At 47.1% G+C, this 16,182-nt stretch overlaps 1 protein-coding gene across 1 annotated transcript; it reads left to right on the top strand.

Annotated features, from left to right (window-relative positions):
• The first annotated feature begins 7,185 nt into the window (after positions 1-7,185).
• RBP7 (retinol binding protein 7) lies at positions 7,186-14,907 on the top strand. Its single transcript, XM_077763966.1, is given in 9 exon segments — positions 7,186-7,238; positions 7,411-7,511; positions 7,641-7,691; positions 11,571-11,636; positions 11,639-11,719; positions 11,722-11,785; positions 11,883-11,956; positions 11,959-11,969; positions 14,857-14,907. Coding segments are annotated over 9 exon segments (552 nt in total).
• The last annotated feature ends 1,275 nt before the right edge of the window (positions 14,908-16,182 follow it).

The following is a 16,182-nucleotide window of genomic DNA, read 5'->3' as shown; positions in this document are numbered from 1 at the left end:
TGGTGCCTTCCTACCTTGAAGTGCCCACCCTGCTCAGCTGTGGGTATACTGACCTCATGACCCACTGGATAAAAATAAAGCGTTTGGGAACCCCCCAGGAGACTCGGTGATAGTGAAACGCTCCTATTTTCATGCTGTTTGTGAATCGATACCTTTGTACTCAGGACATGCTGCTCTGCCTTTTGTCCTCGTACCAAAGATGCTGCTAATGCCACAGCGTAATAGCACAGTTTGGGGTGACCTCAAGGGCAGAATTTCCTGTTTTGATGATGGAAGCTAGAACAATGCACTTCACCAGGGAATAAATATTAATAATTGCTGTGACTTCCATTGAGGAAGAGAGGAAAACACTACTGTATTTCCTATCATGCCTTTTTCGTAATTTGCTTTTGTAATGTGCATTTTGAGTTTGGGAAATCTGTAAAGCTGGTATTGTTGTGTTTGACGCTGGTGTTCTTTATGTGTCATGTTTCTTTACCCCTCAACGTTGTATAATTTGAATGCAGCAAATGAACAAAAGTCCTTTACTGGCTGCTTCATTCAGCTGAATACACAACATATGGAGGGATTTTGTTGTTTTCCTGCTGAGGGGACAAGGGTGATGAGTGGGTTCTCCTTGATGATCAAGGTAGAGACTGAGCCAGAGGGATGACTTCGGGTCATCTGCTCGACCAAAGGGTGCTCCTTCTCTTCTCGCCATCCCAAGGGCCCCCCATGGGGGGTGGGAGGGGAGGAAGCATTTCCTCGAGGTCGGCATGCATGGTAGTGGTAGGATTGCTGTTTTTCTGACCGCAACCTCTGATTCACTTCTGTCCGAGCCCAGAGGTCGCTATATTGTGAAACGGGCTCCCTTAACATTTACTTCTGGGTGTCACAGGACGTCCCCTCCCCCACCTTGCTCCTCCTCGCTCCCGCAGGCCTCACCGTCTAAAACACCCTCCATGGCATCCACCCAGCGGTGAGGATGTCCAGTGTCTGTCTCTGAATCTGTACCTAGTCTACCAGATGAACTAGTGCCGTTTGAACTTCATAATGCCAACACTTATTGAGCACCTACTGTGTGCTGGGTGTCTGTGAGTCCTAAAGAAACTCGGCACAAGTAGGTACCGTGTAAATGACAAACCCAAGGCTTGAATGAACAGTATCTTTACGGCTTGTGTGACACATAGGTTTATCTATTTATTTTGAGAGAGAGAGAAAAAGCCCTGCATGGTTAGTGCAGAACCTGACTCAGGGCTCGAACCCATGAACTGCGAGATCATCATCTGAGCCCAAATCAACTGGGACACCCAGGTGCCCTGTAACATACTGTTCTTCAAAGAATGAAGTTGTAGCCAAATCTTTTTTTAATTATTATTAATGTTTATTTATTTTTGAGAGAGAGACAGAGTGCAAGCTGGGGAGGGGCAGAGAGGGAGGGAGGCTCTGAGCTGTCAGCACAGAGCCCAGCGGCGGGGCTTGAACCCTTGAACCGTGAGATCGTGACCAGAGCCAAAGTCAGACACTTAACCAACTGAGCCACCCGGGCACTCCTGTACCACAACTTCTTTATCCTTTCGTCAGTCAATGGACGTTTGGGCTCTTTCCATACTTTGGCTATTGTTGATAGCACTGCTATAAACATTGGGGCGCGTGTGCCCGTTCGAATCAGCACCCCTGTATCCTTTGGATAAATTCCTAGTAGTGCAATTGCTGGGTCGCGGGGTAGCTCTATTTCTAATCTGAGGAACCTCCACACTGTTCTCGAGCGCGGCCGGCCCAGTTTGCATTCCCACCAGCCATGCATGAGGGTTCCCTTTTGTCCACATCCTTGCCAGCATCTGTTGTTGCCTGAGTTGTTCATTTTAGCGCAGTTCACTCTTAATCAGAGAGAAAGACGAGAGAGAGAAGAAGCTCAGATGCCCAGTTCAGTACCGTAACGCCACCCTGTAGCACTGTCGCCTGCAAGACTGAGCAGAAGCTTCTGTCCCTGAGGCGGGTTTCAGCACCAGACACGCCAGGCAGCTGAGCGGGGCAGGGAGGGGGCCACGGACTCTCAGAATCTCGTTCTGTAAAATAATGCAGTGATCTCTAGGGACTGTCCAGCTCTGAAATGCGATGGACCTGGTGGAGAGCTGACACTGTCCTCTCACCACCCAGCTGCCACCTGTGACTTCTCTTGTGCGTGACCAGGAAGCATTTCTGGGAACGCTGTTAAGACGTGAAGGGCCGAGGGGAGCACACAAGCCCAAGACCATCTCTGCCACCAGGTTGCCTACAGTTAAGAGGAGAGAGACAAGACTATGTTTTGAGCATCAGCAAGGAACTTTCCAGAACTGCTCCTGCTGGTTTCCTCAGAACGAGCCCCCTCGGGCCCTGCGGGACAGGAAGCCAGGATGGAGGACGCTCCAGGGGGCTTCTCATACGATCAATTATTTGTCATTTATCTGAAGTTCAAGGAGTCCTATTTCTGTTCTGCTTTCTAGGCTTTTCTTTTTCCAACGTGAGCAACCTTAGGTGGGAGGAACAGCCTACGAGGAGGCACAGAGAATGGGCATGACAAGGTAATAACTGGTACTGAGGGCTTTGCAGGAGGCTCAGAGAAGCAGGGGAGGAGGGTCAAGGAAGAAAGGAAGGATTTAAAAAAAAAAATCATTTGCCCAGGGCGCTAGGCTGGCTCAGTTGGAGGAACATGTGACTGTTGATCCCGGGGTCATGAGTTTGAGCCCCACAGTGGGCTTAGAAACTAACTTAAATAAACAAAACTTTAAAAAATAAATAGGGGCACCTGTGTGGTTCAGTCCGTTAAGCATCTGACTTCGGCTCAGGTCATGATCTCGCAGTTCGTCAGTTTGAGCCCCACATCGGGCTCTGTGCTGACAGTTCAGAGCCTGGAGCTGTTTCAGATTTTGTGTCTCCCTCTATCTGACCCTCACACTCGCAGAGCTCACACTCTTCTCTCCTTCAAAAATAAATAACCATCCTGAAGTAGTATTTTATTTAACGTTTGCTAAGAGACCTCAGCAAGTTAAACATGTTCAGAACTGAACCAAAATTAGCTCTTCTGCCCTCAAACAGGCTTAAAAAGGCAAGTTAGTTACTTAGGGAGACAAGAGTAACTTGTTTTTATTTATTTTCTATGTCAGGGTATTTTTCACTGCAGCTCGGCTCCAGGTCATCTGAACAAATAGGATACTTAGACCCAGACGTACAGACAGAGGGCAGGATACGGGATGCATGGGTACAGTGGGTCAATGGTGGCATCAGGGACCCATGGTCTTCCCAGTCCTCTCTTCTGTAGGTCACAGTGTCCTAAGTCTGGTGTTCCTTGAGTGTAGAACAAGGCTGCTTGTCCACGTTCAAAGGTGGAGAAAGGCTGGCTCCCCGGGGCTTTGTAAAACCAAAGAAACCGCTTTCCCAACAGGCTAGTCAAACATCAGTATGTGTCCTTTGCTGATTCAGATTCATTGAAACCTGCTTGTCCTTAAAACCAATCACTGTCAAAGGAGGTAGGATTTCTGTGATTGCCTTAACCTTAAACTAATGCAGATCATACCCCTGAGGCTGGGCCCAGCTCCTTGATGGCAGTGTTTCCTTGCCTCAGGGACTAGAAGTGTGGATGGCGTGAAGCGTCCACAGCATCCATACCATTCTTTGCTGAATTAGTACCAGACTCCATCAGGTGACACGAATAGATCCACCACAAGTGCCCGTCATTGGTTCCCATCCATTTGTTTTCTTAAGTTTATTTCTTTTGAGAGAGACAGACACGGCACAAGTGGGGAAGGGGCAGAGAGCAAGGGAAAGAGAGAGAATCCTAAGCAGGCTCTGTGCTGCCATCTCAGAGCCTGATGCGGCGCTCAAAGCCCTGAAGCCAAGAGATCATGTCTTGAGCAGAAACCAACAGTGGGACTCTTAACCGACTGAGCCACCCAGGCGCCCCCCCACCATCTACTTCTGTCAAGGAGCAGTGTCAGTACATAGGTTAAGGGCCCCACCTTGGCTTTAATTTTATGATTTACTTTGCCAGTGTCAAATGGAGGGAAAGAAGGGGCTCAAATTGGCCAAATAAGTTCCTCTTCCCTTTCCAGATATAACTTTAGGTCCCTATCTAGAAGAAAGATCTTAGAATTATGGAGGAGTGGGGTGCCTGGGTGATTAAGTGTCTGCCTTCGGCTTAGGTCATGATCTCATGGTTCGTGAGTTCGAGCCCCACAACAGGCTCTATGCTGTCAGTGCAGAGCCCAGTTCAGATCCTCTGTCATCCTCTCTCTCTGATACTCTCTCTCTCAAAAAAAACTTGGAAGAAAAAAGAATTATGGAGGAGAAAAATTACTCTTTATCCCATGGCCAAGCCCAATCTATATCTGCTTCAACTGAAGTTCAACTCTATCCATGCTAGATGGCCCTTGCTCAAGTTGGCCAAAAGCCATAGCACAAATTTAGCAAAATGCTAAAATTATTACTAGTTGTTTCTGTGACCTTCATTTTCAGGCCAACACTTGGAACAATAAAATCTTAAGGGTAGGAAGTAAGTTATGTCTCCTTCATGTCCTGTTCCCTTAGTGTTCTGGAATTTAAACTGGCTTCATGCTTCAGGAATCTGGTCAGAGTTCATAGTGCTGTGCCCTTTAAATGGCAAGATATAGGGGTGCCTGGGTGGCTCAGTTGGTTGGGCGGCCGACTTTGGCCCAGGTCACGATCTCACAGTTTGTGAGTTCGAGCCCCGTGTCAGGCTTTATGCTGACAGCTCGTAACCTGGAGCCTGGTTCACATTCTGTGTCTCCTTCTCTCTCTGCCCTTCCCCTGCTCACGCTCTGTCTCTCTGTCTCTCATAAATAAATAAATAAATAAATAAATAAATAAAGGCAAGATATAGCTAATCCCAGGATTTGATATCATCCTGTCACACTCCACCAAGGAAATCAAGTTCTGACAGGAGAATCAACAGTATTATTCTGGGCAAGGCAGTGCTGCCCTGAATAAAGATGGCATTTCTCCTTTGGAAAAGGTCTTAGCCATTCATTCAGCTTTTATGGAGCATGGCCAGCACCGTGCTAGCCCCTGGGGCTGCTATAGAGGCAAATGAAATGAACATGATCTCTGCCCTTGACATTGTAATGAAAAAGGTAGTCAGTAAACAAACCAAAGAAAGATAATTGTGAGTTATGATAATTATGAAGGAATTAGGCAGAGGTGTGGTGCAGAGTAAATGGATATCAGAAGTGTATCCGAAGAAAGTTCTGGAAAGATGACTCTTAGAGATCTTAGAGAGTTAAAAAAATTTTTTTTAATGTTTATTTTTGAGAGACAGACAGAGCATGTCAGCACAGAGTCCAGTGTGGGGCTCAAACCCATGAACTGTGTGATCATGACCTGAGCCAAAGTCAGATGCTTGACTGACTGAACCACCCAGGCACCCCAACTCTTAGAGATTTTTGAAGAGAGTCAAGTATTTTTTTGTCCAAGTTCTAAACCAACTAAAAAATAAGATGAAAAAAAGCAACAAAAGGGGCGCCTGGGTGGCTCAGCTGGCTAAGTGTCTGACTTCGGCTCAGGTCATGATCTCACGGTTTGTGGGTTCAAGCTCCGTGTCAGGCTCTGTGCTGACTGCTCAGAGCCTGGAGCCTGCTTCAGGTTCTGTGTCTCCCTCTCTCTCTGCTCCCCTCTCTCTCTGCTCTCTGCCCCCACTCATGCTATATCTCTCAAAAATAAATAAACATTAACAAATTTAAAAAAAAACAAATGAACAAAAATAGTATCTTTTTAAAAATTCAAAAAATTTTTCTACATTATATATTTATTTTGAGAGAGAGAGAAAGAGAGAGAGAGCGGGTGGGGGGGGGCCTGGGGGCAGAGAGAGGGAGAGAGAGAATCCCAAGCTGGCAGCAGAGGCCCTGATGCAGGGCTCGAACTCAAGAGTCAGATACTTAACCAACTGAGCTATGTAGGTGCCCCTCTTTTAAAAAATTTGTTTTTCTTTTAAGTACTCTCTACACTCAACATGGGCTTGAACTCATCACCCCAAGATCAATAGCTGTATCTTCCACTGACTAAGCCAGGTGGGCACCCTGAAGTAGGTTTGGAAAGAGACCAGAGTGTGGGCACCCTGAAGTAGGTTTCGAAACAGACCAGGGTTGTCTGGGAGAAATCCCTCTCACTGGAGGGCATGATGAGTAAAGACTGTTGCGCTAATTGTGACTTCTGAACTGAAAATGGAAGGACCTAGCCATGCAAACACCAGGGGAAAAACTTCATAGGAGGGGGAACCACCATTCACAAAGACCCTGGCTCAGGAGCTCAGCCATCAGGCTGCCTGGGTTTGGATCCAGATTCTACCACCAATTGAATGACCTTGGGCAGATTATTTAACCTTTCTTTGTCTCAATTTTTGTCTCTGTCAAATAGCCATAATAAAGTAACTATTGGAGAAGTAGGATTTTGTGGCAAATGGTAATATACATAGTAAGCACTCAATAAATATTAATTATTGATATATTTTGAGTGTGGGGCACCTGGCTGGCTCAGTCAGTAGAACATGGCGACTCCTGATCCTGGGGTTGTAAGTTTGAGCCCTACATTGAGTATGGAGATTACTTAAAATTAAAGTATTTTTAAAAATACATGGGTGAGGTCAGAAATGGACTTGTAATTCTTGGAGGCAGCCTATATAGGTGGTGTCTGTGGCTAATATTGTAGGTTAGCCTCCATTCCCAACCCCCTTCTCTGTGCCTTTCTCTACTGTCAAGACTAAAGAGGAGATGTGAGATTCCTTAGACTCCTTTGCAATTAGAAATGGCATGTGACATGGGGCGCCTGGGTGGCTCAGTCCACCTCCGACTTTTGATTTTGGCTCAGGTCATGATCTCATGGTTCATGGGTAGCAGCCCCATGTGGGGCTCTGTGCTGATAGCTGATAGCTTAGAGCCTGCTTGGGATTCTTTCTCTCTGCCTCTCTCTCTGCCCCTTCCCCACTCATTCTCTCTCTCTCTCAAAATATACATTAAAAAAAGAAGGAAGAAGTGACATTTGACACTTAGCCAGTGAGCATAAACAAATCTGATGAAGGGCTAATGGCAGGTTCACCTTCCTTCTCACCTTGAACGTGGACATCGGGCTGGAAAGCCAGCAGCCAACTCTTGACTGCAAGGTCACTAACCACCAGGCATAAAAGGCCAGGACAATCAGAGGTGCCGCTTGCACCGAATGGAGTTCCCGAACTATCACCAGCAACCTTTCGTCGCAGGAAGTCTTGATAGGTAAGAAAAATAAACCTCTCTGTATATGGAGACCACTAGAGTTGGGTTTATTGACCTATCATTTGCAGCTGAAGCACTAATTAATGCCATGAGTTTGAAGGTGATGTCCTTGGTCATTACCATGTAGGCAGAGAAAAAAGTGTGGCTCGGAACACGTCTGGGGCGTCCCTAGGTTTAGAGTCAAGAGGAGGAGGAGCAGGAGGGGGAAGGCCCGGGAAAGCGGGAGTGTCCGTGAAGACAGGAAAGCTGGGACCCAGGAGGGTGACCCAGCAGGTGCGTCCGGCTCCTCTGCATGGCTGCTGTCCCTGCCTCGGTCCCGCCCCAACCCGCCTCCTAGGCCCCACAGATAGGCTGAGACCCCACCGCCCACCGGCCACTGTCACCCTGCCCCTCCGCCCACAGCCCTCAGCTGCACCAGGAACATGATCAGCAGCAACAACCGGAGGGCCGCGTGTGGGCCTGGGTACGAAGCGAGGGGCAGCCGTCCTGCTTCAGATTCTCTGTCGCCCTCTCTCTTTGCCCTTGCCCTGCTCCCTCTCATTCTCTCTCTCTCCAAAATAAATAAACATTTAAAAAAAAAAAATTAATCTCTACACCCAACATGTGGCTTGAACTCGTGATCCTGAGATCAAGAGTCACACACTCCACCAACTGAGCCAGCCAGGTGCCCCTTTAAGACTTTATTTAACTTACCATTAAAGATTTTATTTTACTGAACTTACTTTTTTAAAAAAATTTTTAAATGTTTATTTATTTTGGAGAGAGACAGAGTGTGTAGTTTGTGTAAGTAGCGGAAGGGCAGAGAGAGGGACAGAGGGTCCCAAGAGGCTCCATGCCGACATCAGTGAGCCTGGTGCGGGGCTGGAACTCTCCCACTGCGAGATCATGACCTGAGCAGAAGTCAAACGCTTAACCGCCTGAGCCCCCCAGGCGCCCCTAAAGATTTTATTTTTAAATCATCTCTCCATCCAACATGGGGCTTACAGATTTTAAAACCATAACTGTAAATGATGTAATAATCTAAAGTTTGCTTTTTATTTGGTTGGTTAAGTTGGTTTTGTTTTACTTACAGAATGAATGGTGTTTAAGGAAAGTCAGCAATAACTATTTTAAATTTTAAAAATGTAAAAAGGAAAGTTTCCTGAGCACCTGGCAGGCTCAGTGAGTAGAGTATATGACTCTTTTTTTTTTTAAATTCTTTATTTATTTCTGAGAGAGAGAGAGAGAGACAGAATGAGCAGGGGAGGTTTAGAGAGAGAGGGAGACACAGAATCTGAAACAGGCTCCAGGCGCTGAGCTGTCAGCACAGAGCCTGATGCGGGGCTCAAACCCACTAACTTGGAGATCATGACCTGAGCCGAAATCGGACACTTAACCGACTGAGCCACCCAGGCGTCCCATAGAGTATACGACTCTTGATCTTAGGGTTGTGAATTCAAGCCCCACGTTGGGTATACAGGTTATTTAAATACTAAGAAAACATTTTTTTTCTGCAAAATAAGGACATTTATCTTATTTTTGAGTTTAGAAATGCTGAAGGGTCCCTGCTCATTGCTTGGCCGAGTTTTCTGGACTGGAAATGACGATGTGGGGCCCTGAGTGGCAGTTCATATCTGATAAAAATGAATCTCTTAGGCCAACAAATTAACCTCTGCCTCTCCCACACTTTCACTCTCTCTCTCTCTTTCTCTATTAAAATTATTTGGGGTACCTGGATGGCTCAGTTGGTTAAGGGTCCAACTTTGGCTCAGGTCATGGCCTCATGGTTCATGGGTTCAAGTGCTGCATTGGGGTCTGTGCTGACAGCATGGAGCCTGCTTGGCTTCTCTCTCTCTCTCTCTCTCTCTCTCTCTTTCTCTCCCCCTCCCCCACAATTAAATAAACATTTAAAAAGCCTTTAAAATAAATAGGGGTCATCTCTCGGAGCACCTGGGTGGCGCAGTCAATAGAACATGCAACTCTTGATCGCTGGGTTTTAAGTTTGAGCCCCATTTTGGATGTAGAGGTTACTTTAAAAAAAATTAAAAAGATAGACCCAAACTACCTCCAATGAGGCACGTAAGTCTCTTAAATGAAGATTCCTGGGCGTTTGTTTTACATAATAGGACAATCCCTCAGTGGGAGAACCATGCCCTATGGCTCATAGAGTGGTAGGTGATGAACCAGCACCCACTGGTGGCTGTCTGCCTGTTAGGCCATGTCACCTGCTCCTAACAGTTCAGTGGCACCCGTCTGACTTCATTTTCTCTGAGTTAGAGCCCAGTGGTCCTTATGGTGCCCCTGCATTTCGTCTCAAGATCCTCCCCTTCCTTACTCTCCCTCATTACGCTGCAGCCACCCCAGGCTCCTGGCGGCTCCTGGACCCATCTGCCACCTCCTTCAGGGTGTCCCTGGGTTCCCTGGGATCTCTCCTGGCACAAGTGTCACGTGGCTGCCTTGTTAAAAGATTTTTTTTAACATTTAATCATTTTTGAGAGGCAGAGCATGAGCAGGGGAGAGGCAGAGAGAGACGGGGAGACATAGAATCAGAAGCAGGCTCCAGGCTCTGAGCTGTCAGCACAGAACCCAACACAGGTCTCGAACTCATGGACCATGAGATCATGACCTGAACTGTTAAATAGCAACAGTTGCCTGATGGGCTCAGTCAGTAGACTGTGTGACTCTTGATCACAGGGTCATGAGTTTGAGCCCTGTGGCAGACATAGAGCTTATTTAATAAATAAATGAAATAGCAACAGTTACCTCTAGCTACATAATGTGCTTAAAGCTACTAACAGGAAAATGGAGTTCGAATCCACTGTCTTTATCAAAACCTGGATCTTCTCAGCATTCTGTGTTTCTGTGTGTGACTATGTTTGAAGGTTTATTAAAGATTTCTAAATGTCTAATTCTATACGCATGATGGCATGGCTTTTGGCTTTTGTGTGTGTGTGTCGTTCAGAAGCTGTTTAAATTCTGTCTTCATTCAAAGTGTAAATACAGAGGCGCCTGGGTGGTTCAGTCAGTTGAGCATCCCACTTAGGGTCAGGTCCTGATCTCATGGTTTGTGGGTTCAAGCCCCACGTCCAGCTTTGTGCTGACAGCCCAGAGCCTGGAGCCTCCTTTGGATTCTGTCTCCCTCTCTCTGCTCCTCCCCCACTTGTGCTCTCTCTCTCTCAAAAATGAATAAACTTAAAAAATAAGTGTAAATACAGGGGTGCCTGGGTGGCTCAGTCAGTTAAGTGTCTGATTCTTGGATTCAGCTCAGGTCACGATCTCATAGTTTGTGAGTTCAAGCCCCGTGTCAGATTCTGTGATGACTGCACCGAGCCTGCTTAGGATTCTCTCTCCCTCTCTTCTTCTCTCTACCCCTCACCCCCCCCCGCCCCGTTCATGCTCTCTTTCTCAAAATAAGTAAATAAACTTTAATTTTAAAAAGTGTAAATACATAAAGCAGACAAAGGCAGAGTCGCTGTATTTGAGATGTGAGTTTGGGCTGGGACCTGAGGCCTGTCGCCTTGGCTTCCTTGTGCTCCTGTTGGCTTCTGGGGCAGCTCCTGGACCTGCTTCCTCCAGGCCCAGCTGCAAATCCGTAACCTAAAGCACAGCCCACCAGTGACTCTTCCCTGAAGGCTGGTCAAGCTTTTTGTTTTGTTTTGTTTTTTTAATATTTATTTTTGAGAGAGAGACACAGAGGGAGAGAATCCCAAGCAGGCCCCATGTCGCCAGTGCAGAGCCCGACATGGGGCTTGAACTCACAAATGGGAGACTGAGAGAGAGAGAGAGAGAGAGAGAGAATCCCAAGCAGTCTCCACACGTCAGCACAGAGCCTGATGCGGGGGTCTAACCCATAAACCAGGAGATCATGACCTGAACCGAAGTTGGACACTCAACCAACTGAGCCACCCTCGTGCCCCTTGGGTCAAGCTTTTTAATGAAGCCTCTAGATGGAGCTTTGCCAGGATAACTCCCTACAGATCCCATTTTGGCAGCCAGTGGCATCGAAATTGTAAAAGCGACACTAGCTATGAAATACAGCAGTTTGGAGGGCAACTGCCAAATTCTTAGCTCTCGCGTCTTGAGTGAATGTTGAGATTTTTTTTTCTTTCTTAAAAATCATTTTTTAAAAATGTTTTATCTATTTCTGAGAGAGAGAGAGAGGCAGAGTGAGCAGGGGAGGGTCAGAGAGAAAGGGAGACAAAGAATCCGAAGCAGGCTCCAGGCTCTGAGCTGTCAGCACAGACCCTGATGTGGGGCTCGAACCCACAAACCGTGAGATCATGGCCTGAGCTGAAGTTGGAGGCTCAACCGACTGAGCCACCCAGGAGCCCCATCTTAAAAATCATTTTTAAGGTATTGACTCTGCTGCTCATAAGATAGCTGAGTTGTTGAGGCCGCAGAAAGGGATGGAGCAAAATGGGGCTCTTTTACCATCCGCACATACAGCAGCCTGCAGAGCTACCGTGTTACATTTAAAGTCAGAGAAGAATTTGATGAAAATAATGAAGCCTGGATAACAGAAAACGCAAGGTGAAAAAATCCAAGTGACAACATAGGCTGCTGATTTGGCAAGGTTCTTTCAGCACCCTGCCTAGTACCAGTCTGAGGACGTGGTCAGGGCAAGCCAGCATTTCCTCCCCTCCCTCCCCCAGAGCTGGTCACCAGGGACAGTGACAGACTCCCCTGTGTCCGGAAGGGAGACAAGAAGAACAGAGGCTGGGCCCATTGGATCGAAGGGGACAACTCCACCTGGTAATTGCCACCTTTCGTTCTTATTTGTAACGAGATATGACAGCACACCATGACAGCGACCCCCCCCCATGCACTGTTTTCTTTTCTTTTTCTTTTTTATTTATTTTTTTATTTTTTAATTTCTAGGAGAGAGAGAGAGAGAGACGGCGTGAGCAGGGGAGGGTCAGAGAGAGAGGGAGACACAGACTCCGAAATAGGCTTCAGGCTCTGAGCTGGCAGTCAGCACAGAGCCCGATGCGGGGCTCGAACCCACGAACCACGAGATCATGACCTAAGCGAAAGTTGGACGCTTAACCGACTAAGCCACCCAGACGCCCCTTCTTTTCTTTTTAAATGTTTATTTATTTTGAGGGGAGAGAGGGGCAGAGAGAGGGAGGGAGAGAATCCCAAGCAGGTTTTAATGCTCAGTGTGGAACCTAATGCAGGGCTTGATCCCACAACCCTGGGATCATGATCTGAGCTGAAATCCAGAGTTGGACGCTTAACCGACTGAGCCACCCAAGTGTCCCCCCAACCCACTGTTTTCAAGTTGGCATGTTACCTCCCAGTCTCTGTCAGAAATATTCTGCTTTTCCATTTACTACAAAATATAATCCAGATTTCAAAGTAATTTTCCTGTTGAACTCATCATGTATTAATTTAAAAAATGTTTGTATATATATATTATATATATATAATAAGGGAGAAAACTGGCTGCTTAATATTCCATCAGGTTGGTGAACTATCATTTCTGGAAAACATTTCCTTAATTTCCGTGTCCAGGTTATTGTTTCAGGGTGTTTTCTGCTATTGCTCTTTTTTTTTTAAGTTTATTTTTATTTATTTTGAGAGAGACATAGAGAGCAAGCCAGGGAGGGTCAGAGAGAGGGAGACAGAATCCCAAGCAAGCTCCCCACTGTCAGCGCAGAGCCCGATGCGAGGCTCGAACTCATAAACCGTGAAATCACGACCTGAGCTGAAGTCAAGAGTTAGATGCTTAATAGACCGAGGTGCCACTGCTATTGCTTAAATTCACATCAGTAGAGCTGTTTTGCATCCACGGATTTATTTCCTTCAGAAGAATTTGCAGAGAGGACCATGGTCAGAGCCATAGACATCATTGCCTCTTGGTACTTAGTTGCCTTCCTTCCAACTGCCAATGCCACCAGCACTCCATGAATGAGCAAGTTATAGCTCAAGCTAATCAACAGCTTCTAAATATAATTTAGAAGGTATAAAATTGTACATCAAGGCTTGATTATGGCTTTTTAAATGAGAATTGCTTCCTGCCATATATATTATAATAGCTGACATTTTTTGAGTGATGACTATGCTCAATACTGTGCTAAATCCTTGTGTGTGTTATCTCACTTGGTCTTTAACACAGTTCTGTGAAAGGGACACTACTTTTCCCATTTACAAATGAAGAGACTGAGATTTAGAAACTGACCATGGCTGAAGAGTAGTGATTCAAATCCAGGTCTGACAAAAATGTGTGCCTTCAACTCAATGCCTTTTTGCCTTAATGGACGTGAAATCTGGGCCAGAAACGTGAAAACAAAATTAGAGCATTTACTTTAAAGTCAGATGTGTCTTTGAGGGTCTGGGTCATCTTTGATTGCAAAAACATTGAAGATATTTTGATTCTTGGGGCACCTGGCTGGCTCAGTAGGTAGGACACGTGACTCTTGATCTCAGGGTTGTGAGTTCATGCCCCACATTGGGTGTGGAGCTTACTTAAAAAAAAAAAAAGATATTTTGATGCTAGATTGACAAATCTGACACTCTTCTATGATTAAAAACAAATTAAGACACTTGCCATCCCAAAAATGTAACACGGAACTACAAAGGAAGACAAATATGTTTGAGGATATAGATTAGATTACTGCAGGAAGGAGTGTTCAAATTGCACGCATCCTTCCCTGGCATAACTGTGCCCAAACAGAGGAGAGAAGGGTCCTTGCTCTAAGGACACTCACAGGACAGTTCTGATGTGCTGTGACATAACACAGAATCAACGTTTGGCTTTGTACCTGGTTTTTGAAACGCTTGGGAACTCCAGACTAGAGTGTCTTCTGTAGGCTAATGAGATGACTGGGGCTGGGGTCGCCCAGATGGCCAGAGATTTATCAGCCGTGCCTATGCAGTGAAACCCCCAATAACATCCCTAAATGGGAAGGATTGGAGAGCTTCCTAGTTGGTGAAAACACTGATGCACCGGAAGAGCAGGACCCCTAAGGGCCCGTGGAAATTCCACACACGCATCCCCCATACTGTGTCCTATGTATGCATCTTTCTACTTGCCTGTTCTTGAGTCATGTCCTTTATAAAATTTTTTTAATAATTTATTTTTGAGACAGAGACAGAGCACGAGTGGGGGAGGGGCAGAGAGAGAGAGGGAGACACAGAATTCCAAACAGGCTCCAGGCTCTGAGCTGTCAGCACAGAGCCTGACATGGGGCTTGAACCCACAAACTGTGAGATCATGACTTGAGCCAAAGTTGGCCGCTCAACCGACTGAGCCACCCAGGCGCCCTGAGTCATATCCTTTATAATCAACCTGTAAATGTAAGTAACGAGTGTTTCTGTGAACCATTCTAGCAAATTCCTGAACCCAAGGAGAGAGGCGTGGGAATCCCCATTTCATAGCTGGTCAGTCAGAAGTGTGGGTGGCCTGGGACTGGTGTTTGATGTCGGGCAGTTTGGGGAGATGGAGCCCCTAAACTGCGGGGTCTGCACTAGCTCTGGGTCGTTGGTGTCAGAATTGAATTGAATTGTTGGACACTGAGTTGGTGTCAGCGAGGGGGAGACACCCCAGACCTGCTATCAGAAGCGCTGTGAGTAATAATAATCAATAGACCACATGCCAACTCATCTTCCTTCTTCTCCGCTTCCTCTTCATCCCTAGGAAATGTGCTGTGAAGGCCAAGTGTGCAAACAGACCTTCCACAGAGCCTGAGCCTTCTCCGCCCACGGAGCCCACAAGTGACTGCAGCTTTAATGCTGAGTTCTCTTCCCAAACGAACGGATGTTACTCAGTCCCCGTTGATGGGAGCTCGTGGTCGGAGAGACGCCTCACCGCCTGTCCCAGGAGCCAACTACTCGGATTGTGGGAAAACTGCTCAGCGTCAATACACCGGTCCAATGACTCTGACTTTCTCCTTCTAAACATAGCGTGTGCTGTTATTTTAGGTATTTGAAAACCTTCTAGGTGCACCATGGACACCAATGAACAGGATGTAACTCCGTCTTCAAGGGCTTGTGAGGAAAATGGACAAAACAAGCTGTGTGAGCAGCGGTGAGGCAGCTCTGAGAGCTCAGGAGGCGCAGACCTGACTTTCGGGGACGGGCCAGTGATGGCAAGGGGCAGGGGCAGCGGAGGTGATGTCTAGGCTGGACCCGAAGCCCAGGTAAGTGGGAAGATGGCGCTCCCTGACGCCTGGGTGTGTGCGGCCGGAGCGCGAGAGGTGTCAGAGGAGACAGGAAGGTAGGCAGGGGCCCCATCGTGAAGAATCTTGAATGTCAGGTTACAGAGGTAAGATCTGTCCCCCAGAGCAATGGGAGGTGGTGACTGGCGTGAAGCAGAAGATCTGCACGGCCAGGTTGGCTCACAGAAGGAACTCCAACGGCAGACGGAAGGGCTGCGGTGGGCATGCAATTCCGGAGGCAGTTCTAGAAAGTGCTGCAAGCAGTCCCAGCGTGAGACGGTGATGGTCAGGAGCACCTGGGGCCCAAGTCTCAAATACAGTGAATAGACTTGGGGCTGGAGAGAAATAGCTAATTATTCACGACACCGCATCCAGAGTCCAAGGTGGTCGATGAGCTGTAGGAATGACGGAGGAGGAATCAAGGCAGATGCCCTATTTGGGGTCCAGGAAGCTGTAGGAAGGAAGGTCAAGGCCAATTGGAAAGAAGGCAACACAGGGGTCCTGGGTGGCTCAGGCTGGTTAAGCCTCTGGTTCTTGATTTCAGCTCAGGCCATGATCTCGTGGTTTGCAGGATCGAGCCCCACGTCGGGCTCTATGCTTGATCATGCAGAGACTGCTGGGGACTCTCCTCTCTCTCTGCCCTTTCCTCCCTCCCCTTTCTCAAAATAAATAAGGGGCGCCTAGGTGGCTCAGTCGGTTAAGCGTCCGACTTCAGCTCAAGTCATGATCTCACGGTTCGTGGGTTCGAGCCCCACATTGGGCTCTGCGCTGACAGCTCAGAGCCTGGAGCCTGTTTCAGAGTCTGT

This window comes from Crocuta crocuta, unplaced genomic scaffold (genome assembly GCF_008692635.1).
Source record: "Crocuta crocuta isolate KB4526 unplaced genomic scaffold, BGI_CrCroc_1.0 scaffold13, whole genome shotgun sequence".
NCBI lineage: Eukaryota > Metazoa > Chordata > Mammalia > Carnivora > Hyaenidae > Crocuta > Crocuta crocuta.
Note: the sequence above shows the minus strand (reverse complement) of the source record. Positions and strands in the feature narration are given on the sequence as shown.